General features: G+C 36.6%; 3 protein-coding genes across 3 annotated transcripts in view; 2 read left to right on the top strand and 1 right to left on the bottom strand.

Annotated features, from left to right (window-relative positions):
* Window positions 1-434: 434 nt before the first annotated feature.
* LOC137399488 (uncharacterized protein CXorf65-like) lies at window positions 435-10,782 on the top strand. The gene is made up of 3 exons (XM_068085623.1): window positions 435-511; window positions 5,106-5,321; window positions 10,134-10,782. Exons 2-3 carry the CDS (start codon window positions 5,177-5,179, stop codon window positions 10,496-10,498), a joined length of 510 nt encoding a protein of 169 aa, XP_067941724.1. The 5' UTR covers window positions 435-511; window positions 5,106-5,176; the 3' UTR covers window positions 10,499-10,782.
* Window positions 10,783-10,931: 149 nt separating this feature from the next.
* On the bottom strand, window positions 10,932-18,762 carry LOC137399487 (protein FRG1-like). Its single transcript, XM_068085622.1, has 7 exons — window positions 18,677-18,762; window positions 17,902-18,002; window positions 14,441-14,566; window positions 13,461-13,633; window positions 12,495-12,599; window positions 11,880-11,974; window positions 10,932-11,268 (listed from the first exon to the last, which is right to left on the bottom strand). The coding sequence occupies exons 1-7, from the start codon at window positions 18,733-18,735 to the stop codon at window positions 11,121-11,123; spliced, it is 807 nt and encodes a 268-aa protein (XP_067941723.1). The 5' UTR covers window positions 18,736-18,762; the 3' UTR covers window positions 10,932-11,120.
* A 3,398-nt stretch (window positions 18,763-22,160) lies between these two features.
* Window positions 22,161-27,933, top strand: part of LOC137399681 (BTB/POZ domain-containing protein 17-like) — a 40,027-nt gene continuing 34,254 nt past the window's right edge. Inside the window, exon 1 of the mRNA XM_068085871.1 lies at window positions 22,161-22,380. The gene's annotated coding sequence lies outside the window, so the exon portion shown is untranslated. The remainder of the gene's footprint in view (window positions 22,381-27,933) is intronic.

The raw sequence follows: 27,933 nt of genomic DNA, 5'->3' as shown, positions 1-27,933 counted from the left end.
TCGTAATATTACCTATTGCAATGCACTTATTGCTAAGTACATTTTTGCACTCACACATGATACAGCTGCTTTATAACACTAATCAGGTGTGAATAAATGGGTGCATACAGATGATGTAACAATGTATTTGGTGCTGCCAATTCTAACAGTCTCAGCGGGCTTTACAGATTGAAAGTTTACAATTAACACCACTTATTGTTTTTCACTCTTTCTCCAATAGGCTCCAGTACTGTCATAATCTTATTTCTATAGTTGTCATACCATGCGTGTTGTTTGTCTTTCATAAAGATTAAGCGTTATAACATGAATACATACTATTGTCAATGAGTTCAATTTGCATTGTACGCGCACGCGTTCCTACTTAAGTTACCAGGGTATATACCTCCGTCAGTTTCATTATCGGTCAGCCACGTTTCACAAACATCTACTATGATAAGAAATTGAAACATATTACTTGATAAGTAGAAGCAGTGTGTAAGGCATAGGTCAGCGAACGAGCTCGACAAGAGATGTAAGTATTAACTAGTTTGGTAGATACATGTTTGACTCGATTTATGAAGGTCATATTTTAACCAAGGCCTCTCAGTTTTTCATACCTTCCATTTGTTGGCTTATGCGTTCCTGATTAAACTGGTCATGTAAGCAGTTGGTTTTCAGGTAAGTGTATTTAGGCAAGTGTATTACTAAAGTGTTATCATAATCTGCGCGATGAAACGTGTTTGTAGATCCAGACCATATCCTTCAATCGATGTTGGTATTTATAGTCATATGTTCAGCAGAAATGCAGGAAAATCCAACATTTGTATAAAGAGAAAAATGTTATTGTATCAAAAAAGCTTCAATACCACCAAACATTCACGGATTTTATTGTCTTTGATATACCAGAATATGCATGAAGAAAGATTATAAGAATGCTTATTAGTAAATATGGGTTTACGAAAGTTGTGTTGGCTGTAGTGTGTTGTGCCTCAGTTTGCAGATTGTGGACTGTAAATTGTGATAAGCGATGTATCTAGACAGGGTTGATTCCTTTTCAAGATGCTCAGAGCGCAATATTTGTGCCTTTCAATAGCTTGTTCTATGCGCTAATATGATCAATCCTATAATAGGCCTTCCCAGCCTTGAACTTCTAAAAAATTTTGGCCAAATATGAGATGGCTGGTGTGATATTGGCTGCCAAAAGCTGCAAATAATAACATGGAATATCACGTAAATGTGCTCTGTATCTGCTTATTACAAACAGGAACCTATGGATTACTTATAACCAAAGACTTGATTAGGTCAATTTACCCATTATTCCTAGTCATCACAGTTACCCTTATTATAGGATAGGTCATTCAACAATTAGTAACAATGGGTGTTCCCTTGTTTACCCTTATAGCTAATAACTTGGTCTGCAACCCCATTACGATGTTACTGTACATGGATTGAACACACTTGACATAAGTGTGACACCTCGAGTGCAAGTAACAAGCAAATAATTTTATGGTTGTCGGCCCTTGTTTAATGAATATTTTATTATTGTAAGTTTTGAGTGCCTCTGAAGTCTAAATAAACCCTGTTACTTATTTTGTCATAAAAAACCGCTATATGGATCGCACCATAGAAACTAGAAACGTTACTTAGATGAACCCTGCAAGCAACCAGAAAATATGATATTCGGGAACCACTGGTAATTACCCTTACTAGCCGCTATGATTCATAAATATCGACAGCTAAATCAGTTTGAACACGGAGATCCTAAAGCCAATCATCCATGGTCTTTTCTTTGGAGTGGCAGCCGTCACCAAGTGCTACGAGAATGAACATGTATTCACAATGATAGGGAGCAGGAAAAGCGTGTTTGAATAGCATGCGTGGCGTTAGCAACCCATCAAAGATTACATGCTCATGTAAACAATGCCTATAGGGAGCTGATATCACATTTTTAGGCAGGCTCCTATGCAATCAGTTACATAGCCAAGAATAAAGGTGATTGCGATTTAATTAGGTTTAAAAAAGCTCATTCAGTTCGATTTTAGACCACCGACTAGTAATAAATGCCGTCTGACACCCTCATTATGTCTTATTGTTCCCGCCTTTACATTAACTCTGTCAATTATATATGCTTGTTTCCAAATATCACACGTATTTCTTAATAGCTGCTGCCTTGGCTCAAGTTTCGTAAAGAAATATGACCTGCTGATTATACTGATGTATTGATTTTGAGATGTCAGGTTCAAATGAATTCGCAAATGGCCTGCACTTGCAGCCCACATTTTACACCCAGAGTTTGACATACATGGACACCCGTTGTAACATTGGTGATCCTTCTAAAGATTGTGTGTACAGCATGAAGTGAGAACACATCTCAAACCTAAATAGTAACTCCAATAAGTTTGTTAAAATATGATGACACCTGATTTTGGCCATTTTTTAATAACTAACCATGTTGAATCGAATTGACAATCATCCCATTAATAGTTGTACTTGCACTAATTACATTAATGCAGGAAAATTACAAAACTATCTTTAGGTTGCATTGTGGCAAGGTAAGTATGGAACTATTCTCAGAAACTATTCTAAGAAAGCATCTATTCTAGAATTTAAAGCTAATGGTCTGAAAATTTTCTACATCATTTCTAGCCTTGCAACAAGAATAGTTTCATGACATGTAGTCCTGGGTTGCCAACAAGGTTATACCGTTAACACACATCATGCGGCTACTTGGGTAACAGCGCCAGAGTGGGCAGCGGCTGGGTGGGAGTAGCAGCATCTAGATAGGCAGTAGCTGGGTGGGAGCAGCAGCATCTAGATAGGCAGTAGATGGGTGGGAGCAGCAGGATCTAGATAGGCAGTAGCAGGTTAGGAGCAGCAGCATCTAGATAGGCAGTAGCTGGGTAGGAGCAGCAGCATCTAGATAGGCAGTAGATGGGTGGGTGCAGCAGCATCTAAATAGGCAGTAGATGGGTGGGAGCAGCAGCATCTAGACAGGCAGTAGCTGGGTAGGAGCAGCAGCATCTAGATAGGCAGTAGATGGGTGGGAGCAGCAGCATCTAGATAGGCAGTAGCTGGGTAGGAGCAGCAGCATCTAGATAGGCAGTAGCTGGGTGGGAGCAGCAGCATCTAGATAGGCAGTAGATGGGTGGGAGCAGCAGCATCTAGATAGGCAGTAGATGGGTGGGAGCAGCAGCATCTAGATAGGCAGTAGCTGGGTAGGAGCAGCAGCATCTAGATAGGCAGTAGATGGGTGGGTGCAGCAGCATCTAGATAGGCAGTAGATGGGTGAGAGCAGCAGCATCTAGATAGGCAGTAGATGGGTGGGAGCAGCAGCATCTAGATAGGCAGTAGATGGGTGGGAGCAGCAGCATCTAGATAGGCAGTAGATGGGTGGGTGCAGCAGCATCTAGATAGGCAGTAGCTGGGTAGGAGCAGCAGCATCTAGATAGGCAGTAGATGGGTGGGAGCAGCAGCATCTAGATAGGCAGCAGCTGGGTAGGTGCAGCATCAGTGGGGTGGCAGTTTGAAGTTGATAACTAATAGCAGTTTGTTTGCATAAACATTTGATTTCCTAGCTCAAGCCTATATTTATAGTGAGTAAACATATGGTCAGAGGTGAGATGAAACTCAATTGTTTGCTAGGATCAAGTGGTGGAAGCAAATGGTTCTCAAATCCTGTTTGCCTTTTTAATAAATCAATAGCAATCTGTATAAGTGAGCCCCATATACTAGAGTTATTCATATTGGAATAATACAAAAACAACAATTTGAAATACAAGTTTTCTTAAGATGATAATTGCCAGTGGCGATGCATTCATAATCTTGTTCGCCACCCAGCAGCAAGCATACTTTAATATATAGCATGGCAGCGTATGAGAAGCACCCGACAAGTAATGTCAGAAGGGGCAGATCACGGTATTCTCTGCCAGATATACGTGTAACCAATCAGACCTTTAGGCGGACTTCTTTACAAGGTAAGCCTTATCGAGGATGATGAAGGACAAACAATAGGCCTAATGGCTAACAACAAATATATCGTAAGCTATCTCTACGTTATCAGAGAAACATTTGCTATTTGTATTGCCACCTTTGAACGAAGCCAGAAAAGGGTAAGGAAATATTAACGCTAACATTATAAATTATTATCTGGTAATGTGTAGAGTCTTGCAAATCTATTACAAATAGATTCCTTCTCAACAACTTGATCCACATTCTTAGCTGGTGAAGCTGATGAAATATTAGTCTCTGCTTTCTGGGTTCTCTTAAATCTTAATGCATTTAATGCTTCTCATGACATGAGTCACGACATGAGTCACGACATGAGTCACGACATGAGTCACGACAAGGCAGGAAGAGAGTGAAGGTTACAGCTTGCATCAGTTTCAACAAATTCGTTATGAAAGGAATCTATGATCTCCGCTCCGGACACCCCACAAACATTTTATAGCAAGTTTAACTAGCAACTTGATTAGCGAGCAGTGAATATATTACAAATAATTATTCGTTCGTTGTTACAAGTCATAAACTTGAGAAAACCTGATCAATTTTAACCATTACTCAGCAATGAGCAGACAACTCATGGTTTCCTGTTTTATTGTAGCTCATTAACATTAGTCCAAACCATCATCTATTTAAAAATCAGTCATAAATTTTTTTACATCACAACTGTTTTGAAAAAATTATGCTTTAAAAATCAAGTTAAGCGTATAATAGCAGACAATCAATATTAATAGGATTTGTCACGACTGCATGGCAACAGGACAGGCTTCTTCAAAGATTGGTATCATAGAAATTTTTTAGAATTTGTTGATAACTTGCAGCATTTCGATTAAAACCAAGTGAAAATATATGCTTAAAATGAAGGTGAAAGATGGAATACTGGCAGTACTTAAACAGTATTGGTGTCAGGGCACTGGTGAAAAAACTTGTTTGTGTTTAGTAAAAAATAATGTCTGAGAGCAAATCAATGGCAGCAATTGGAAACTTGAGTACTTCTTAAGTGTTTTCTTTTCTGGAAGTATTTGCCTTGCAGGTCAGTTAGACTAGCAACATAGCAGCTATGTGCGGCAGCATTCAAATGCTGAGTTCTTTCATATAGATTTTACTAAAGATTTATCTTTTTTCAGAAAAGACAAAGAAAGAAGAAGTTGCTGAATCCGTCAAAGAGGAAGTAGAACTTACTGACAGTCCAAATAAAATGTACATCAGAATCAAATATGCTGATAATCAGTCACTTATCGTGAATCCCATGTGCTCAGTCATCAACCTGCTGACAGCCATCAAAAACATGACAGGGCATGCTGCCGATAAGGACATGCTCATAGATCTCTCAGATGAAACAGGTTAGTAGCATCAGCTGCCTCTGTAGCAGTAGTAATTTAGTTATTGACAACTGTTCTAAATCAATTTTTATAAATCATAAAGTTTGTCTGTTGTCTGTCATGCATCTGACCAGTTATAGCGATAAAGTTCTTGCAATGAAAATCACCTTCGTACAGAATTTGTACTTGCAACATTTAAATCGCGAGTTTACTAACAAATAGGATTAACCACAAGGCTAAGCCATTCTTATCACATCCGTAGCACATACTATATATACTTTTCGCAATTGCAGACGATAAATTATTATTTATACCGTGTGTCTTTGTGTTACGATGCCCCTGTTATAAGATTTTTTTCACCTTACTATATTTTCATCCTTACTATATTTTTCGTCTTCGCCATTTTCTTTGACTTTTTTTCACCCATACGATATCAACAAAAATTTCTCTCAAATTAGCATTTGGCAATTGGTCTACTGATTACGACGAAATAACAAAAATTCCGATATACTATTAGTCGAAATCCCTCCCACAACGCCTGGAGGATTAATACGATGCTCACTATCTCATTTCAGTGTTATGCGTTATAAATTATAGCAAAAACGAAACCAAAAACAAATAAGTGATAAAATTTTAGCCTATGATAAGGTCGAGCCTTGGTTTAGTAAAATACATATCTAAACTTAGCTTTAAGTATGTGTTTAGTAAGCTAAATCCATTTAAATTAGATTCGACTTTTATGTTATACACCTGTCTCGAAGGCATGAACTTCTCAAGGTACGTACTGCACGCAGTACATTATAATGTTAAATTTCCTTGCAGATCATAACCACTAAATAGACTAAAGTTATTGTAGGTAACTATAGTTACTCAAGTTAATATATTGTTTTATTACTAAAGTACAAAGTTACGTTACTAAAGTGAAGCAAAATAAAATAAAGTTACTATGTAAAGTGCGTATATAAAGTCAGGATGATTTTTACAAGGTGTGTTTGCATTAGATAATTACTATGGGTTTCTATACCACTCTATACTCCATTTTCGCCTTACAATGCCAAAACTGAAATGAATTAAGATCATAAGATTGTATACCAAATAACTTTTCACTGTAATCTTAGCAAAACAGACTTCATTTAGCCATTACTCGGTAATTATTTCACATTTACATTTAAACACCTTTACAGTTGTTTTATTGTTTATCTTAATTTATTTCAACTGCACAAAACACTTTTCCCTTGATATGAAGTTTGAAGGTTAGAAAGGTAACTATTGTTATACATGTATGTTAAATAAAGATAAATTTTCTGCGCACTTTTTTTATCACTTGTGCAACACCGGGCATTCCCCTAGTAAATGCATGAAGGTAACATCTTATATGTCAGCATAGCTATTGAACCCATATGGTAAAAGCATTTTTAGACATCTTGAATAAATGACAAACGAAGCCAAAGTCACATTAAACGCTTTGTAACTTGGCTGTTCAGATTGGTCAAAAATAAAAAGGTTTGCCCAGCCCAAACAACGTGTTTTACGTTAATCTCTCCATGCATATCTATTAATTTTATAGGGCTGAATCGTAAGCAATGCAAAGGAGATGGCTGATGTCGACAAACAAACACGCCAAGGATTTTAGTATGCAGTGTTTGGTACTCCACAATTATGCCGAACATGTCTGAAATGCATTTTTGCAACTGTCATTGTTTCACAACCATTAGCGACTCTATGACATTACTCAAACCTACCAAACATCTCGAAACAATTTTATTAACAATTTGAAACAGTAAACTTATTATGAACAGAAAAACTGAATCAGAGCTGGCGTATGAAACCTCTTGTCAGGTTTTAGTTGGAGCGCAGATTAACTTGATTTCACTATTTGGCTACAATTAAACTTTGGAATGCGAAATTATATCTTGGAATCTTGCCTCATATCTTGGAACAAATATTTTTATAAGAATACATTATGTTTTGTTTAATTGGTTTTAAATCCTAAAAATCATGATAACTACTTCAAGTAATTACATATAGCAAGCACTAAAACAAAAATATATAACAAATATGTAAAACACACAAATTAAATTTGTTCATATACAGTGGCGATACAAAATATGGAACCGCCTCAAACTTTTGATGCGTAGCAATGAGTTTTGAGTTGTATTTGCTTTTTTTATGATCATTAATTTACATAATTATACCAAATTATATACCATTTGAATGGTCACAGTGTTGGCTTTTTGATGAAACTAATTAAAAACCACATCTTATTTTCTATAAAATATTACTAGAGGTTTACTGAAGGCATTTTAGAAATCTTTTGAACAGTTGTCATTTCTATCAAATAGTGTCTGAACAAAATTAATTAAATACCATTTCTTTATTTTTGACAGTGTAGTTATTGTAAACAAAATTAAAGACAGGTTTTAGTGACCTTGAAAAGAGCTGTTTTGGCTCATAATATGATCACTACACTTGGTTGGCCAACATATTGTCAATCAATGCTCGGCAGCGCCTGGGCATACTATCTGGCAGCCTCTGAAGCTCTTTAGGCGTCACTACTCGATGCCAGGATTGCACAATCAGCTCCAGCAATCTTCTTTTATTAGTTGGCTTGATTTTGGTTATGAGGTTGTCTATTCTGTTCCACAAATTCTCAATTGTGTTAGGGTCTGGTGACTCAGCCGTCCAGGTAAGAGTGCTAACGTTATTGTCAACAAACCACTTCCTGACTCTTCTGGTTGTGTGGCATTGAGCATTATCTTGCTGGAACAGGCATTCTCTATCAAACAAACTTCTAGCAGATGGTATCAACACACTTTGTAATACTCCACAATATTTCTCTGCATTCTTCATGCCATCAACAAAATGTAATCAATCAGAATCAGCAGCGGAGAACCATACCGACACCATTACTCGGGTGGGATGCTGTATCGTAGGCAGAATATATTTTGGTTTAAGCTCTTCATTAACCTCTTACATAGTGGTTGCCAGAGTGGTTTTGCGCAGTAAATGTACTCTCATCATTGAATACTACTGCTCTCCATTCTTTGGGTGACCAATTAACATGATCCTGTGCCCATTGTAGACGAGCCTTTTTTGCCGAGATGATAGCAGAGGTTTTCTATAGGCTTAACAACTTCGTAAGCCATTATCTTTTAATGATTTGTGAACAGTTCATGATGCTAACTCTGTATCTGTTGATTCTTTCAACTTTCTGGCCAGTTTAGGACTGATTAGAGGTTTACCAGCCAAGGAAAGTCTTACTAGGCATCTGGTCACTCAATCTGTTGTCAACCTTTTCCTTCCTCTGCCAGTAGTATTTTGAACTTAACCAGTTTCGTTTCATCTGCTGATTGTTGTAAATACACCCTTCTTTGAGCAACCAAGCTATCTTACAATTTCCCTCTGCTGATGAAGGTGAATTATTATAGCACGCCTTTCTTTTGTGAGATATTGCGGCATAATGGTGAACTTACTAGTATGAATTTTACTCAGAGCAGAAGGGCTTTTAAATATTGCATGTGTTACATTATGTAATGCACAATGTCTCACTCAATGCAAGTATTGTCTGAAATGTTTGTTAAATTTAGTTGACTAAAACTTTTTAGGAATTTTAGACATCATTCATTAGACTACTATTTATGAGGTAGAATGACTAGCTATAGGACACCCTGACTAGTTGCACATTCAACTGCGTTAGAAATGGAATTGTATTTAGATGTAAAAGAAAAATAGATAATGTGACAGCTGATAAAATTTCCTTTCTAATGATATATAGTTTTCTATATCCAGATCAAACCCAGCGAATATGAGAGCCGTTATAGCGCATTATCCACTAAAACACAAAGGCGGTTCCATAATTTGTATCACCACTGTATATGTACATGTATACGTTTAAAACTGCATTAATAGAGTAATTATTAGTAAAAAGAGTTTATTTTCAAGAGACCATGAAAACATTTGAAGGGGAGTACAGATTTGGCTCTGCACAAGCATGATAACTTGATAACATTATTGGCCTTTCATTTCACATGAGAACATCACGGGTCAAAACAATAACCCCGTCAAGTTGAGTACGCTGTCGCAATAAAGGGATTCTAAACTATGGCGTTTTCATGATGGCTACGATTGATTAGCTGTTCGTTTATGAGCTTTCAAGAGCTTGTAATCACTTTCCACATATTTTGCACCTACAGCAGATTAAGACGTGATAAATCTTTTGACACCAAGTAACTGTAATGTGAATTTTGTTGCAAGTCAACCTTTAATAGTCGTGAGTTGGAACTGTAATCCTCTGCAGTAATGCCCAATACTATAGCAAAATCACAAAAACACCCTAAAATATCAGTGTTTGCTCACTAGTAGGTATTAGGCAGTAGTTTGCTTCAAATACTTGCCTACTGTGTGTGACTATTTGTTCCAAGAGTAGTTTTCGGTGTTGCCTTTAGGCGTCTTTATCATTTTATTGTTATAATATTCACATGGTATTCACGTGCTATTCTTTTAATGACAGTAACAACAATTACACTTAATCAAAAAATTCATGCTTGTAACGATAACACTATTTTTTTGCGTTTCATCAATCACTTTTTCTGACACGAAGCATTTCTGTTGATGAATATGCTTTATTTTATGTAATTTTTTACTTTTAGTTTAAAGTGAATAAGGAGAATAGTACAAATTTCAGCCTTATACTCCAGTGCAGTTCACAGAAATTTGATCAGTTTTTTTACCAGTAAAGGGCAAATTTAATAATTATTTTGCACCTCAGCAGTTTCTCGCGTCCATGCATTGGACATCTACATAGTTGCTTAACCTGTTTCTTTATTTTGGCAGGACTAATTCAGGATCTAGAAGTGCACGGCAGAGAATACGCTACCAAATTTCTCAGCTCACATGGCACATACATACTCATGGAGAAGCAACTTCTATTAGAGGGAGAGAAACCAACACCAACGACAATACAGCAGGCATTGCATTCCTACAACTACGTACCTCTTCTAGAACACTGCGCGCAATTGTACCCTAACTTTAAGATTCATCTTTCTGAGGCCCAGAAAAAGAAACTGAAACCACTTCGGAATGTTGATAAAAATCCATCACCTGCTGGCAGAATGCCAACTACAAGGAATACAGCCGGGTCAAGGTCTACAGCAGGTCGACCGCCACGAAGCAACAGTAGAGGGAAATCTAGGCACTGATTATTTGTATTGGTAACGTTCGGTTTATAGGAATAAATATAAAATCAAACATCGAAATTCCTAGAGCAACATTTAGGAAACGCCACAGTATCGGTTCATCTGAACATTTGTACTTTCACCGCTGACACACGCAATGTCTGATTTTGAAAGTAGATTTTTGAGACCGCCATGTAATGATGAAACCCATTTCAAAGAATAGTTCTTATTTTTGATACTTTTTTAATCTACCTATTGTCTACTAAATAGGTATTTATAGCAGCATCGGCTTTATCTCTATCCTTTTGCCATATATTTATTAAAGCATTTCATTGTGACGAGCAAACAAGATATTTCTTAGTATCAACTACATGTACCTGACTAAACTAATAGTATGCCATCAATCAAAGTGTGATAAATAGCATTCTCCCATGAGCTAACAAATGGATGGTAGGACAATGATGGCATTAATTTATAATTTAATGCAAAGTTTTCGCCTCATACACATTTGGCATTTATACATCGGACTACATAAGTACATATGCAGAAGTAAACTACAAAGTGACGCGTTGTGCAAACAGTAACAACTGTATATAGAACATATTAAGAGCCTAGATGTTCATGGAATCAGAGAGCCGTTTTCAGTCTATTTACAGTATCGATCAGCCTTCATTTTCTCTCTGCGGTCAAGCATCACCTCATGGAGTGTGCCAGCTCTTTTGGCTCTCTTTAGGTCTGTCCGGTCTTCCTGGTTAACCCGAAGCCGCCGATCTTGAAAGCTTTGAAACTTCTTACTGCAATCAAATAAGACAACAACTTAAAGACAAGTCTACACAAAGCATTAGTATGTACACAAAGGGATTATATTATTACAATATTTTATTATACTATTGTATTATGTTATTTTATTGTATTGTATTATAGTATTATATAGAGAGCCGAGTCACTTAGTCGGACACTTTGGCCTTCACCGAGCTCAATAACAGAATAACAACTAAGAAATGGAAACAAAGAATAACAACCTAAAGAGGATTAATTTAGCTGGTGTACAGAGTCCTAAAGCAACAAACATCACACAAATAATTCCATGCTTGGTTACGTTACACTGACAACTTAATTACTAGATATCAAGTTACTAGATAACATGTTTAAGCAAAGCGTTCATAACAAATGTTTGCTAGAGATAAGGATAAGTTATCTGGACTGGAATTATCTGCTCATAATAAGCGGATGACCACGTATCCTTGATGTATAATTATAGTAACCGCGGGCAGAGATGATTTAAAAAAGCAAATGTGCAAGTTTACTAAAACTCCTGGGTCAGTCAGTAAAAACTCCTGGGTCAGTCAGTAAATACTCCTGGGTCAGTCAGTAAATACTCCTGGGTCAGTCAGTGAATACTTACACATAATTAACTTCTGTGTCATATACTTTGCCACCCCGCTCTTCAACAGGCACGTTTGCCAGGGGATCCACTTCCCTACTCACATTAGACCTAACCTTGCAAAATAAAGAGAAACACCTTTAACAACAAAAATTAATTTATTTTTCATTGTTGAGATGCTGGAGGCTAAAAATGTTAGGAACCTCTACAAATATTCCACACATACCGCTATAGAGTACATGTGGAGGGTTTTACTTGAACTCTGATAACAAGTGTCAACAAATTGATGCTGTTTTATTACAATATGTATAGCGGTAACGTTATAGCCAGGCACCTTATATGAATTAAATAAGTTGTTGAACTATCTGTCTCTTTAAGGATAATTAATTTCAACAAGTTACTATTTCAACATCCATGATTACTAGCAGTGCAAATAGAAATAGACAAATCCTTGTTTTTTTCCACCTTTTTCAAAGTCAAGCTGCTTTAAATCATAAAAAACTGTATTTTTAGAAATTTTGCTTTTGAAGTATAAACTTACAGCACAAAAAAGCAAATGAGGAGCCTCCAAGACTACTCACCGCTAAGTACAATACTGCGAGTGTCATACCGCGAGCGACAGACATCTACACACACCTGTACAAACTCCGCTGGTCCTGCCACTTTACTCTTGCATACAATGTCTCCCTCCTCATCCACACCCATAAACCTGCCATTGCTACCAAGGAAAGCCATACGACCCTGAAAGATCAGCAGCAAAACATCAACACGGATTTGTTAACCTAGAAATCTGGAGGGAGAAATAGAGAGAAACATGTTCCGGGAAGAAAACTGCTAGACGCAGTAATTGAGGCTATAACTGTAATATGTGACAGTACACATGATAGGGAAGAATAAACTACTTTATGGAACTGAGCTATCATGAAGCTGAATGAACTATTGTAACTTTGAAAGAATACAACTCTAGTCCTAATCTACCAAACATCCTACTTCATGCTATCAGCTTCATGATAAGCATGCATAGTAACACCCTAGCTTCACAAACAACAGACGTCAACATACCAGTCAGACAGGAAAAGACAACTTCAAGTAATCAAGCTGGCGCGCTAGCTACAAAGTTTAAAACAAGATTTTATTTGAGTTTATTTAGGTTTGTACTCGTCAGAAATGATCAGTACTGGTCAGCTGGGACCACTACAGACTGGTACTGAACAGCAGTGGTCAGTAGGTGTAGTGTTGTAGTGGTCCCTGCTGACCAGTACTGACCACTGCTGCTCAGTAGATGTCTGTAGTGGTTCCTACTGACCACGACTGTCCCCTACAGACCGGTACTGAACAGCAGTGGACAGTAGGGACCACTGCAGACCCTACTGAACAGCAGCAGTCTGTAGTGGTCCCCACTACAGACCGCCACTGAACAGCAGTGGTCCCCACTACAGACCGCTACTGAACATCAGTGGTCACCGGAAATCAGTCCTTTTCAGCAGTGAGCAATACAGGGGTCTGAAACAGATCTTACAACTCTAAACACAATGGTCATAAATAATTTTAGGTAACACAAGAAATGAAGTAGAGATAAAAGGCTACGTAACTGTTACGCACATCCTGGAATATGGGTTCCCACTGCTCTCTCACACCAATGGCATCGGAACGGCCTTGAACTTTGCCATGCTCATCAGTCGAAAGATACTTATCGAAGCCAGACTTAAGGGAAACTTTCTCTGTGTCAAGAATTCTTAGAGCCATGAGAACTTCCTCAGGAGCTGGCCCAGAGCCTGCAGAGAGCTGAGTAAAATTAATAACATGACTGACATAGCCACTATAAGTCATGACTAACATAGCAACTATAAGTCATGACTAAAGGTAGGGCCACACGTATCGTGTAGTTTCAGCTAATCTGGGAAATTCCATTAGTACGAAATTTCTGACCTGCCACACGGAGTTTCCCCACCACGGATTCGTACGAAACTAACTTTCAACTAGCCAATCAGAACGCGGTGATAAATTGAAGCCGATTCCGTTTCAATCTTTCTGGATATGCGCCAAAGAAAACGACCTTCAACATTCAACTAAGCTTTTCAACCGACCAACCAAACAACGATTCGTAGGAATTTCTGACGTTTCGTCCAATTCAGGATTCGTTCATCGTGCGCAACCAACGATGGACGAATTCGTCCAAATGTCAATTCGTACGAATCATTTCGTCCAAATTTCGCCGATTTCGTGAGAATTTTGTCTCGTGTGGCCCTACCTTTACATAGCAACTATAAGTCATGACTAACATAGCAACTATAAGTCATGCCTAACATAGCAACTATAAGTCATGACTAATATAGCAACTATAAGTCATGACAAATTTAGCAACTATAAGTCATGACCAACATAGCAATTACATGCCCTCAAATAATTAATTATTTCATTCATTGAAAGAAGACGGTAGCAGGACCTGAATGTATCATACAATAAGACAATTGCAAGATATGTATCTAATCTAACATAGCTGTGAGCGTAGTTGAGGTCAACAAGTTTTGTTACCTTAAAGAGTAACTCGATAAAATAAGGACTGATAGGTGCATGCTTACCTTCATCTCTTGGGGCACCAACAGTGAAAAGGCCACTGTCAAGAGCCGATATGTACGACTGAGGACCTATCTCGATGCAGACAGAACCCGTGATTTCCTCCATCTTCTGACATACCCACCATCCACCTAAGCATGTAAATATAAGTGAGCAACGCATCTAATAGAAAAACAGTTCTGAATCACATATATCCTCTCTCTACATACACCGTAAAACCTCTATTTGAACGCCAGGGCGCTCTATTTTCCGTTTCCCTGCAGTGGCGGTCAAATGAAGGTGGCGTTCAAATAGAGGCTGACGTTGTATTTTTTAAATAGCTCGTCAGAACTTTTGTAAGATAAATTTAATCCTCTTATGGGAGAAGCGAATGTCGCCGATATTTTGCACTCTTCTTCAGGCAGAGCGACATTAAGCCTTTTGGATGCAATAAATCTGCTAACTTGAACCTGTCAAAGATCTCTAAATAAATATGCATTGGGAAGCCGAGAAATATCCCCACCAGCTGATATACATTGATTTCAATTAACCTGCAATGATATTATAGCCTGTGCCCTGCTTTGCAATTAGTTGGTGCTTTAAATTTTCATTTCATTATATGTGATAGGAGAGCAGTTATAAGCGTCTATCCATTGTAATCCGAGTTAAGATGAATGCAAGGGTGCTATCAAATAATATGCTATAAATCTGCAAACTAATAAGTTATAGAATGATAATGTATGAAATACTACAAAATCTATCGTTTGCTTGGCCAGCCGCGTTCTGATTGTTGCTTTTGATGAAACAAACATTTTCTTCAGGGTGCCCAATACCTTCCACAATGTCTTCTGACCTCAACTCTTCTCTGCTGAACTAGTCGATATTAGCGTCCGAACAATTTTTTAGCAGATCAAAGCTTTCAAGCATAGCATTTCGCACAAATGCCTATAAGTTTACCTCGCTAAGCACAACTTTCAGCCTAAAAATAGTCATTCATATACCATCGTAAATGAATGGCTATTTTTCGACTGTTTTTCAACTACGTCGAAGTACGTAACAAGACCGTGTTAAACAAGGAACTACTATTAGCCGGATACAGTTATCAATTATTTTTATCTATTGCTTTCAGAATTTTAACGAAAAAACCAAAAAGCTTTCAACTTGGAAAACGGACTTCGATACGAACAGAAGCAACGAAAGAATTGTTATTGATGTAACCGAGTCATTATTAATACGATTCTGTGGAAACTTTTTTACTGATCAATTGATATTATGGTGTTCAATTAAAGCTTTTATTGTAGATACCAGATACAGTGCATCCCTGGGTTCTGATGTCTCTGATATACGATTTTTTCGTCTTACGATGCAGAACACATTGTTTTTTTTGTCCCCGCCATACGACATTGTTTTTGCAATACGATATCGACAAACATTTCTCTTGCAATTCAAATTTGGCACTCGGTGTGCTGAATACTTCGGAATAATAAAGATACCGATATGCTATTCGCCAAAATCCCTTCCACAACGCCTAAAAGAGACACTATGCTCGCTCTCTCTCAGTTCAGCAATAAAAGTTATTGTGAGAAGAAACCGGAAGCAAATAGGTAATAAAATTTTAGATGATGACAAAGTTGAAGTTTAGTAAAATACATACTAAAACTTAGCCTTAAGTATGTGTTTAGTAAGCTAAATTCATTTAAAGCACATAAATTACATAATTTTTTTATTATATATTTCAATACATCAGAGTCTTGGCTTTCGAATGAGCCTATATTCAATACACAAAGAATAATAGAACCATGAAAAACAGGGTGTCAAAAGTATGTCCTGCAAAAAAAAACACTTGGTTCAGGTTCTCAAAATGTGATGTCACAATTATTATTTAGCCTTAGGTAGTCGATCCCTTTCACTGCCATTGAGGCTGCGCTTTTCTGTGACAATCGGTGCTGTTAAACCCGAAGAGCGCGAATAATAAACTAGGATTCTAGATAATCAACAATGTCCGGGATCGTGCTAACGCCCGACCAATACAAACCCATGTTCTGGGTTAATTAATTATGCTTCACTAAATGTACTGTCGTTGATAAAGGTGATGAAATCACATCGATTAAATTGTGACCTGTAGTTGCGTGGCCCTAGGACTATATGTCAATCGCACTTTCGCGAGACCATGCAATGCTTGAAACTAATTAGCCTCAGTCGCGACCTTCAACATCACAATAAAATGAGAGGGCTAGTGCATAATATCATCGGGAAAACATAGTATGGTGCTTTGAATCTGGGTTATTTATCATAGAAATAATCTGTACATGGAGAACTAATGACAGATTCCTTTGTCATCTTCATTGTTTCTCTGGAGTTGTCCTATCTTCACCTGACACTAGCGTCATTATCGTAGTTGATAAATATAAGCGGTAAGCAATAAAATAGGCGGTAAGAGCACACAACACCGCATATGAAAATTGTGACGTCACAATTTCCGAGCCTATGTCAGTAAACATATCTGCGGTAGAGCTCTGGGGAAATCCTATAAACACCAACCAATGTCTGTCTCACCATGGCAAACAATAGCTCATTCTAAAGCCCAGACTCTAATGTATTGAAATATACAATAAAAAAATTATGTAATTAATGTGCTTTAAGTTTAATTCAAAGTTTATGTTATACATCTGTCTCAAAGATAAGAACTCCCTACGGTACGTACTGCACATGGTACATTGTAATGTTACATTTTATTACAGATCATAAACACTAAATACACTAAAGTTACTGTAGGTAACGATAGTTACTACGGTAAACATACTATTTTGTTACTAATTTTCAATATGTACAGCACATTAGCGTAAAATATTTTTAATTAAAAATAGTATTGGTATGTAAAATTTTGATGATTTTTACCAGGAGGTGTTTGCATTAACTGATTACTACGGGTTTCTGTACCTTTCGACATGACATTTTCACCTTACCATGCAGACAACGGAATGAATTAAAATCGTATGGCGAGGGTCCGCTGTAAATTAGTTTCTTGCACGATTTAGGGCTGGTTTACTTAATATTGCAGCATAACGCCTTACCACAAACTGTAAGTAAGTGATCGTCACACATCCAGATACTGAGAAATCAACTAGAAACCCATTCAAATTTTTGCTATAATAAGAGCTGTGGCCATCCGTCTGACACCATGATTGGGGTTGGAAAAAAGACTGCATTACATGGGATTATAACCTGCGACCTTCGGCTTCACCACCCGGCATGCTACTACTGATACTAACACACACGCTACATACTGCACCAAATATCCACATTCTATGACGTTAGACTTATTGAGCATATACTATCACACTAGACCGCTAGGGTGCTAGTTTTTAATAATTAGAAACATGCACACTTGGTTAAAAAAGAATTTGACTCCGACTTTGAATGTGCTATTGTATAGAAAAAAAGAGAACAACTCCAAATACCAAGCCAACATAGTCCTGATATCTACCATGTTTCTTAGTATCTTCCTCTATGAGATGTTGTTGGAGGGAATGACTGCCTTCTCCTTTTTCCTCATGTTTTCTCTTTTTTGCTTTCTTATGTTTCTTGCTGCAACAGCAAACTCTTAATAAAACACTAAACACAACAAGCAACATTTAACCATCAACTAAACACAACAAGCAACATTTAATCATCAACTAAACACAACAAGCAACATTTAACCATCAACTAAACACAACAAGCAACATTTAATCATCAACTAAACACAACAAGCAACCTTTAACCATCAACTAAACACAACAAGCAACATTTAACCATCAACTAAACACAACAAGACAATAGCTAGCATATGGGATAAAAATTCATAAAACTTTATGAATTATCTGAAACACGGTAAGAGACACTGGTACAGCTGGTACAACATGTAGTACAGCTGGTACAACATGTAGTACAGCTGGTACAACATGTGGTACAGATGGTAAAACATGTGGTACAGCTGGTACAACATGGCCCCACTTGAAACACAAAGATTGTAGGAGACAATGAAGTATTTAAAATAAATTGCACGGCATAAACCAAACATATCTCAAATACATGCAACATCTGCAACTATCAGAAAACTTTATGGACCTACTATTTTTGAAAAAATGAGAAACTTACATACGTATTAGTTAATATACACAGGAAAAAATGATAACTGCTCAATAAATTTTTAGCACATAACTTGAATTTAATTCATGAGCAAATACACACAGGCTATAAAAGGGGAATGAAATAGTCACCTTTTCTTTTTTTCACCTTTGAATGACAATTTTCCACCTTTCACCATAGAATACTCCATCCTCAGCTAGTCAAAGGTCTGTCTAAAATGTACTAACCAGTTATAAGGATGACAGATAATAACCAAATCCACAGCAGTGCCTGAAATGTCAACTTTGAAAAGGTTTGAGTATCAAGAAGAATCAACTGACAGGCCCACACTTTCTATCAAGGTACAAACCCTTCTTTTTAATGGATGTACCGGTATATTATTAAGCCAATATGCAAGATGATTTTTTACTTTTCCAAAGTATTACATATCAAACGTTGTTAAATCATTAAAGGAGTATTGTAATTTACGTGTATCAAATATTCCAACTGCCAAGGCCTATAGTGTGGAAACCACTACAAGTACATGGTGAATAACTATTCGATGAGAAAGGCCAACAAGATTTTTATAAAGTAACAAAATTTTGCAATTATCTGCCTATTTATGCAAATAATTGCAACTTAAATTAAAAACTTGAAATAAAAACTTGATTTAAAATCTAATCTGAATGATTAGTAATCTTTAGGGCAGGTGCACAAGCTGCTTTAAATTCTTCTTGAAACAGTTTATAAAGAAATGAGGAAACACGCAGGGTATTAACTGAAACACTTTTTCCATATCATATCGAAAAAGGTATCAGGTTTTCACATGTATTCTGCAGAATTCACTGAATACTCAATGCCACAAGGACATATACATTTGTTCACTTTCTGTGATTCAGAAAATACTTGACAAAATGGTAAATGATTGTTTTACAACCATATAAATATTAAATAACTAGCCAGCTTAGATTCTGTTGACACGATTACGTTGTATTACCATACGGTAGTTGGCGTAGAAAGGGTCAACAAGCCGAGGCAACTTATACTGATTTAATTGTATCTGTTAAAACCAGCCAAACGATATAAAATGAACTGTGTATCTGTTGTTAAAAGTTGATGATTAAACTAGTGGTCACAGTGGATATCCGCTCTCCATCGATAACCTATCGATGAAATATCATGGTCGAGTATATAGTGTCACTTTTACCACGCGAAACATTAATTACCTACTGAGAAAATGTATTCCCAGCAATTGATATTTGTATTTATCTATTACGTATTTGGCTAAAACATATAAACAACATATGCAAATTTATGTGCTTTATATATATATATAATATATAAAGTATATAAAATGTATATATAATTCAAATATGCTAAAAATGCAAGTCCTTTTGTATGCTCCTTGCCAGTTGCAACACTGGCAAGGAAACATTCACAAGAACTTGCTGCTAAACATGTTATTGTGCTAACAGACATTCAAATGATAATCATAATTTTTGGGCTTTCAACTATCAAATCTTGCAAAATTTTAGCAGCTGTGTATTTGATGAGTTCTGCTAGACTGTTAAGGGAGTGTAAATAGTTTTTTTTGCGTTTCTGTTGCCGGTATTTATAACATTTTGGCTAGCATTAGCAGGAAACTAGAGACCTTAAACCTAAGCGTTTCATGAAAAAGTGAACTGTTTGAATGGCTGACTAAAGTAAAGCAGGCATTCCTCTTGTGATGTAAAATAGAAGAAAACTAACAGAAACTGAAAAACAAATATCACACATCTTGCCACAGGCATTTGCAAATTACTAGTTTTACCTTGACTTCAAAGTTTATCTTGTCTCATATTATCTCATAATGCTATCAAGTACCAATCTGTTTCCTTTTCCAATCTACAGTGTTTTCGTGATGGCTGCGATTAACTATTCGCTTTTGAGCTTTTAAGAGCTTGTTATTACATTTCCACATATTTTGCATATACAACACAGCAGAGTGAGACATGGTGAATCTTTTGATACCAAATAACTGTAATGTGAATTTTGTAGGAATTCAACCTTTAAGAGGAGCTGATGGCAGAAATTTAGAACTACCTGGGGTAGCTGAGGTGCAACTATGGAGAAGGCATGCAGCTCAGCTCTTTCAGTACTGGTCTTGAAAGTACTGCACTTGAAGGGCCCAAGCAGAATTTTCTGCTCAGAGAGAGATGAGCTGGCATGAGAATAATTATAGAAGTAACGAACACAAAAATAATTGTCGACCATTCCAAGCTCTGGAACTAATGGAACTTGCTTAAGGCCAAAAAGAAAGGTAGATTACTATCCACTAACACCATAAGTAATATCAGCAGCAAGGTCAGTGAGTCCAAGGATGCCCGCTGATTTTAATGCTAATCAGGAGGTTAGTTGGTTTGAGGTTGCGGTCAAGTAGAAGGGTGACGACAGCCAGTGGTAATAAAGTTAAATAGACTGTAGTCAATTACCATTGGCTGTCTTCACCCTTCTATCCAGTACTGGCTCATTAGCTTGTTACAAAGTTGTCAAAAATAGATTTTCACTCTGGTGAAAGTATGGTAATGACAATGAAATTCTCTAGAGAGTCGAGCTTTGGCAAAGCTGAATTTTCAGGTAGAAGTGACCTATTAGATGTGTTTCAAAACATAAACGGAGATAACCTTTTTTAGTAAAACTCCGAACTCAAAAGTAGAAGTCGAGTTAACAGAGCGCTTTCTAAAAACTATTTGTGCAATGATAAGTTTTAAGGAACACTAAACAAGGTTCAGTTAGTCACATATGTTTGTACTCAAAAATGCTCAGACAGCGATAAGACTGGCGGTGTGTATAAGTGTTTAGTTTCTAGCTCATGTAGTTTAACCAGATAAAAAATGGGCAAGACATATATGCATACGTTCAGATTGTAGAAACTAACTTCTATTTTGTGAGCTATTAGGCCATTGGCTATGAATTATAGAAAGCTTTAAGCAAAAGCCTATAAAATTATTTAGAGGGTATAGGTGTCAGAAAAGGTTTGTCATGCTACCCAAGTGGTGAATTAAATAGCAATCACCTTCACAATATGTGTAGTTGTTATTACTAAATGCATTCTTGGAAAGTTTAAAATCTTACGGCGTATAATTATTAGCGTTTACAAAAGCCGCAAAAATGGTTTATTTATAATATTTTGTTATAATAATCATACTTTTTATTTATCAATAGTCCGAAGCATTTAGTTTTTAAAGCAGGTCATAGCTAAAAGAAATGAAACAAAAATATCCATTTATTTTGGCTAGCATCATCACCTATCACTGCAACTATCATTATAATTCTCGCGCATTTGTTATATTTGCACAAAACGCTTAAAAGCATTGCAATGTAGTAAACTTTGTTAAGTTTTATTTAATTAGAACTTAATTATAGTCATTTGTATCAAATGTTCTTGACTATCGACCGTAAGACCAGTAAATAAAATGCACACTACGATATCGCGTACGAAGGAGCCATAATGGTATTCGCGAAGTATCGCGGATGCGAGAGGTTGATTTGCGCACTACCAAACGTCGGAATACTTAGTACAAATAGAAGGAGTTGCGATCTTCCTTAGGCCAGCCCTTTCGTGACTGTTAGTAAACATTACAGCGTGACAAAATTCGAGGAGCGTGCTTACTAAAAATGTAGTACGTATGAACAATTGCTATCGCTTAGGTCAAAGCGCGGCTTCATATCGTCATACTTGAACTATCAAACCTTTTAAATTTTTACAAGTTAACAGTTTATTTAAAGATTGTCTGTACTATAACCTTAATTCTCGCGACTATCGTTCCTCCACGCGGCAGAGAAAAGTTGTAGTAACAAATACTCAGCTCTCCAGGTAAGTTAAGTTGATCATCAAATCATGTCATTTATCTATAACTCAGTGTTGTGCTGTTTAATTTTGTAACAAAAACTGTAGTGCAGCTGTTTCAAAACTAGCTTTATTAATGATTTTAGAAATCTTTCAGTTATTGCCTATACGCTTAAGATACTCTGCCATAGTCCCTTCACACATTTGTTATTCTGATATGATATTTTGATAGCCCATAAAACACTTGTAAGTGTTCTATCACTACAGATACTGATGTTAACAAAAAATCTAGCGTAGTGACAACTGCAGTACTTGTAACAACCAGTATTTTGTGTATTGGAAACTGGCATTACAGAAAATGCATTGTTTGTGTATACACATTGCAGGATTTTTATAATTTTAGTTTTTTGGTATTGACTAGAATAGTATATAATTATTAAAATGTTTGTGCTTCTGTCCAAACATCAAAAGATGGAGTGTTTACTAGTTAAAGGGTTTAAGTAACTTGTGTTTTGAATTGTACAGAGCCAAAACATAAAAAGCAGCATATCCTTGCTTTTTCTCTAGCCTTGCCAAACATTCTTTATCAAAACACTCAGTTATTGGCAATTTCGTAACCATGTTCATGGTTTGCTGAAAACAAAACACGCTATCATGTGTTAATCAACACGTAAACAAATACAATAGAGTGGCTGATGGCGATGTGCTACCACATCCAGCTGTTTCCTTTATTGTTGCTCGGTTTGCCCAGCTTGATTAAAATTTGTATGGGTGTATTTTACTGGACTTCTGCCAACTCGAAATTTATCGTAACTAGCTGATTGATGATGACTCACTGTGCACTCAGTTATTCTACTAGAAGAAAACATGATAAGTTTGTTTAAAGGTTGACTTGCAACAAAATTCACATTACCGTTATTTGATATGAAAAGATTCACCATGTCTTACTCTGTTGTGTTGTAGGTGCAAAATATGTGGAAAGGTGATTACAAGCTCTTAAAAGCTCAAAAACGAACAAAAAGTCGCAGCCACACGAGACCGCCGTAGTTTGGATTCCCTTTCCAAAACGGCTCAAATGTGATGTAGTTGTGAGAGATGGTTTCTGTTTACACTTTCTTGCAACCTTATTCGTCGAAATATTTTCACAAATATACTTCACGCATTCAATAAAACTATGTCTATTGTTCTTAGGCGTCTGTTTTATCGTCATCGTAATGCTGTCACTTTTAGCAATGATATCCTATAACTTACCGTAAAAATTCGTTTAGTTTTTTAGCCTTAACTTGAAGGGGTACATATCATTGTCTGATAATCATGACGAGCCTGTTGGTCACTTGTGATAATCGAAAAGTGTTGCAGAAATTATTTGCGAAGTATTGGGTCACATGATTAGATTACGACTTGCCGATTAGACCAAACCGAAACAAAACTGTAAAGTAGCGAGCATCTATATTTGATGCGGGGTCTTTGGTAAAACCCGAAGTGTTTGTCATAAACTAGTGCTACGATAAGTTTTATATTGAGCTTTGTATTAGCCTTTCAATTCACGTGAGAACATACGTGACAAGACGATAACCAAATTTCGTGGCTACGTCATCGAAATAAATAGATTCCAATCTACGGCGGCTTTTTGTTTTTGAGCTTTTAAGAGCTTGTAATCACATTTTCACAGATTTGGCACCTACAACACAACAGAGTAAGACATGGTGAATCTTTTGATACCAAATAACTGTAAGGTGAATTTTGTTGCAAGTCAAACTTTAAACAAAATGTTTTGGTAGGTTCGTGATAATGACTCGTATCATTTTATATCATTTATATCGATTATATATCATTTTATATCGATTGGTAGTATCATTTTGCTTAGTAGAATAGAACCTGTATTGCACAGCATACCTACATTTTTCGCGGATGTATTGTTCAGTCCTATCATATCCTTGGCCAAGCTTTCGCTATGACAACATTTCATACAGTCCATAGTGATGTAATTTTATACAATCCAATTCATATGAGTTGAGTTTTACAATTTTTCTGATTATGAAATGACAGTTATTTCCCACAGCAGTTGCCAACAGGTTTATCTAGAGCTGAATGTCAAGTTTTACATCACTTTAGAAACAACCCTGGATGAGTCTGTCCATTTGTAAGCAAACCAAATTTTGCTCAATCATTGCTATCATTTACATGGCGTTATTACACCCTGTACCACAACACTGCCATGTCTGGAATGCTAGATGGCAGCTTCCGGTTGTTTCCCTACATTCCTACTCAACGTACTGGAAACGCTAATTTGTTGGTACTGGATGCCTGAGTAGCCTCTTTTCCTACCCCAGCAAGCATAATCGCTGTATGTCATCTATATAACATCAAATAAAGTAAAAATTGTTCTATTTGTCTAACTTTTCCTAGCAACCAACTAAAATGCTCATAATCATTGCGGTCTTAAAATGTCTAATATGGCAGATCATTCCCACTCATCAATCTTGATAACTTATGAATTATATTTCCTTATGAATCATTTTTACTGACACCTTGTGCCGCCAGTCATAACTTGCAGAACCTGCCTGTCAAGACTCGGCAGGTGCCTATTGGAAGGCTTGCAGCCGTTGCATCCCATAACATCATGCAAGCATAGTCTACTTTATGACAGTGTGGCAGGTCATTAGCTTTTCCTTTGTAATTCTTAAAGTCAGATCGATGCATTGATGGGGAGTCCGTTGTTGAGAATTGTTTGTTTGTTTGTCTTGTCTGACAGCTAGAAAGCCTTGCGCTCACAAGATATCAATGACAGCAGCTGCAGGTGATAACTGCTTTCAATGCAACATCGCATCCTGTCTAGAACAGTTTTAAAGTTTGCATATCGTTCTATTTGTTTTTACATTGCAAACAGCTGCTACAGCTTTTCATGGTAGAACCTTCCAGTCATGGGATGGAGCACATCAGATGGTAAATTGAGGCGCATCCGGTGTTCAGCCGCGAGTAAATAGGAAAGGAAGCTCAACGCTTGACTGTTATTGTTTAATTACAGTACCAGTGACTCAAGTTATTTTCTTTCTAGTACGATCAAAGATCTAAAATATGTTTAGTTTTGCTGAAATACTTTGATATTGAATATACTGTGGCACATTTTATGTGGAAAGACCGACACTAATAAAAAACTGTGAAACCACTAATTAGCCACTATTTTGCATTTGACACTCTCAACCTAGTTGAACTGGCTCATCTCTATACTCGAACCCTTGTGTAGGCTTCCATTAGATACTGACTGAGAGGCCTGGACAAGCACTTTTTGGTTTTATTTATTTTAGGTTTTTGTATTCTTAAAGGTTGACTTGCAACAAAATTCACATTACGGCTATTTGATATCAGAAGATTCACCATGTCTTACTCTGCTGTGTTGTAGGTGCCAAATATGTGGAAATGTGATTACAAGCTCTTAGAAGCTAAAAAACGAACAGTTAATCGCTGCCATCACGAATCCGCCGTAGGTCGGAATCAGTTTATTTCTCTGATGTAGTCATTCCGTTTGGTGATTGTTTTGACACGTGATGTTCTCACGTGACTTGAAAGGCCAATACAAAGCTCAATATAAAACTTCTCGTAGCACTAGTTTATGACATACACTTCGGGTTTTACCGAAGACCCGTATCAAATATAGATGCTCACTACTTTACAGTTTTGTTTCAGCTTGATCTAATCGTCTATTGTAATCTGATCATGTGACCCATACTTTCTGCCAAACAACAGGAATAATTTCTGCAGCATTTTTCGATTATCACAGGTGACCAACAGGCTCGTCATGTTTATCAGACAATGTTATGTACTCCGTTGAGCTGAAGTTAAAAAATTAAACGAATTTTCACGGTAGGTTATAAGAAATCAGTACTGAGAATGACAGCATTACAATGATTATGAAATAGACGCGTAAGAACAAATTGAACAATAGACATGGTTTTATTGAATGCGTGAAGTATATTTACGAAAATATTTCGACGAATGAGGTTGCATGAAAGTGTAAACAGAAGCCATCGTGTTCAGCTACGCCCCATTTGAGCCGTTTATGAAAGGGATTCTAATCTATGGCGTTTTCGTGATGGCTGCGATTAACTGTTCGTTTTTGAACTTTTGAGAGCTTTTAATCACATTTCTACATATTTTGCACTTACGACACAGCAGAGTAAGACATAGTAAATTTTTTGATACCAAATAACTGTAATGTGAATTTTGTTGCAAGTAAACCTTCAAGTATGCAAGATAATTCTGTCTCCATATTGGTTGCTGTAATTGCTATTCAATACTACTTTAAAATATGGTAATTAAGTTTTTTTGCTCGTAGTTGTAATCCTCGTAGTAGATCCTTGCATGAGTTCTTTAAAAAAAGAAAGTCTGCAGCCATAAGACTAGCTGTCTCTCTTTATACCAAGGTCGCTAAGTATTATCATGTAGTTGTGAGCATTCATTATACAGTAAGAGCACCTACAACGTGAATAATCCGTTCCATGAACGGTTACGTTACAAGGGTTTTACGTTATAAGAACAGTAAAATACATGTAAATTGCCTAATCCATTCCAAGATCTTTCCAAACTCACCCTTTTGGCCCTTCCAGAAAACAAAAAACTATAATTAATTTTTTTAATTCAAAGACTACAGTAACCGTAGTATTACTAGTTTGTATTGACAAGTTATTACGGTATTACGACACTTTACAATAAGTTAAGGGGAACGCACACCTTGAATGTCAATTTATAGCATTTCTATTTATTTTTTCTAGACGGTCTGTACAACAAAATTAAATACAGCAAATACATTATGTCTAAAATAAAGTAGAAAAATATATTTACTATTCGCGTTAAGAACAGTGTCTGTCTGTCCGTCCGTCTATCGGTCGTCAGACTCGAGGGTAGAATAAAAGATAGCTTTCATTGAGACTAAAACTTGTGAGATTCAGCTCAGTATATCAACACTCCAGCGCCTACATCAATACATCCGTCTTCAAGTATCTTTGAATTATTGCTCGGCGACTTATGTGCTTTGTCGACATATTTGACGATGTACCGTATGATCAGGTTTTCTGAGTTTGAGTTACAATTGATACTTTATTCTTGTGGAATTCACACAGAATTACACCGTGAAAACTAAAATATGAAATGATATAAAATAGAATGATATAATGAACAATACAAATAATGCGCGTCGATTATAATAGATCCGAAGCAAGCAGCAGTATGGCAAAGCTATTCAGTGATATCATGAAGCTGTGTAATGTCATGTAATGTCAAGAGCTTGTAGTATGCTTGAAAAAATGATAGTTTAATAAAAAAATCACAGTAAAAACATACATTGAAATAAAACATAATAATATATTTGTGTACCTTGTTGGCTCCTTTTCCTGGTCATACAGTAGAATGGTTGTAGTATATAGTAAAGTGTTCTTGTCCAGAAAAATATTATAGTATAAATGTAGTTAAAATCTCAAGCTAATTGTGACAATAAAGGCATAAAGCCATGAGCAAGCATATCAATGGTTGTTGCTACTTAGAATAAGAATACTGACTAGTTCACAGTATCTGTGCTAGTGT

This window comes from Watersipora subatra, chromosome 7 (assembly GCF_963576615.1).
Source record: "Watersipora subatra chromosome 7, tzWatSuba1.1, whole genome shotgun sequence".
Lineage (NCBI taxonomy): Eukaryota > Metazoa > Bryozoa > Gymnolaemata > Cheilostomatida > Watersiporidae > Watersipora > Watersipora subatra.
Note: the sequence above shows the minus strand (reverse complement) of the source record. Positions and strands in the feature narration are given on the sequence as shown.

What these genes read in the sequence shown, in the direction of transcription:
- LOC137399488 (XM_068085623.1), top strand. Translation starts at nt 5,177, where the DNA reads ATGTACATCAGAATCAAATATGCTGATAATCAGTCACTTATCGTGAAT. An exon ending in AGATCTCTCAGATGAAACAG is followed by an intron (nt 5,322 to 10,133) that starts GTTAGTAGCATC and finishes TTATTTTGGCAG; the next exon opens with GACTAATTCAGGATCTAGAA.
- LOC137399487 (XM_068085622.1), bottom strand. Translation starts at nt 18,735, where the DNA reads ATGGAGTATTCTATGGTGAAAGGTGGAAAATTGTCATTCAAAGGTGAA. An exon ending in GGAAGATACTAAGAAACATG is followed by an intron (nt 14,567 to 17,901) that starts GTAGATATCAGG and finishes TTACATGCTTAG; the next exon opens with GTGGATGGTGGGTATGTCAG. An exon ending in GACACAGAAGTTAATTATGT is followed by an intron (nt 11,269 to 11,879) that starts GTAAGTATTCAC and finishes ATTTGATTGCAG; the next exon opens with TAAGAAGTTTCAAAGCTTTC.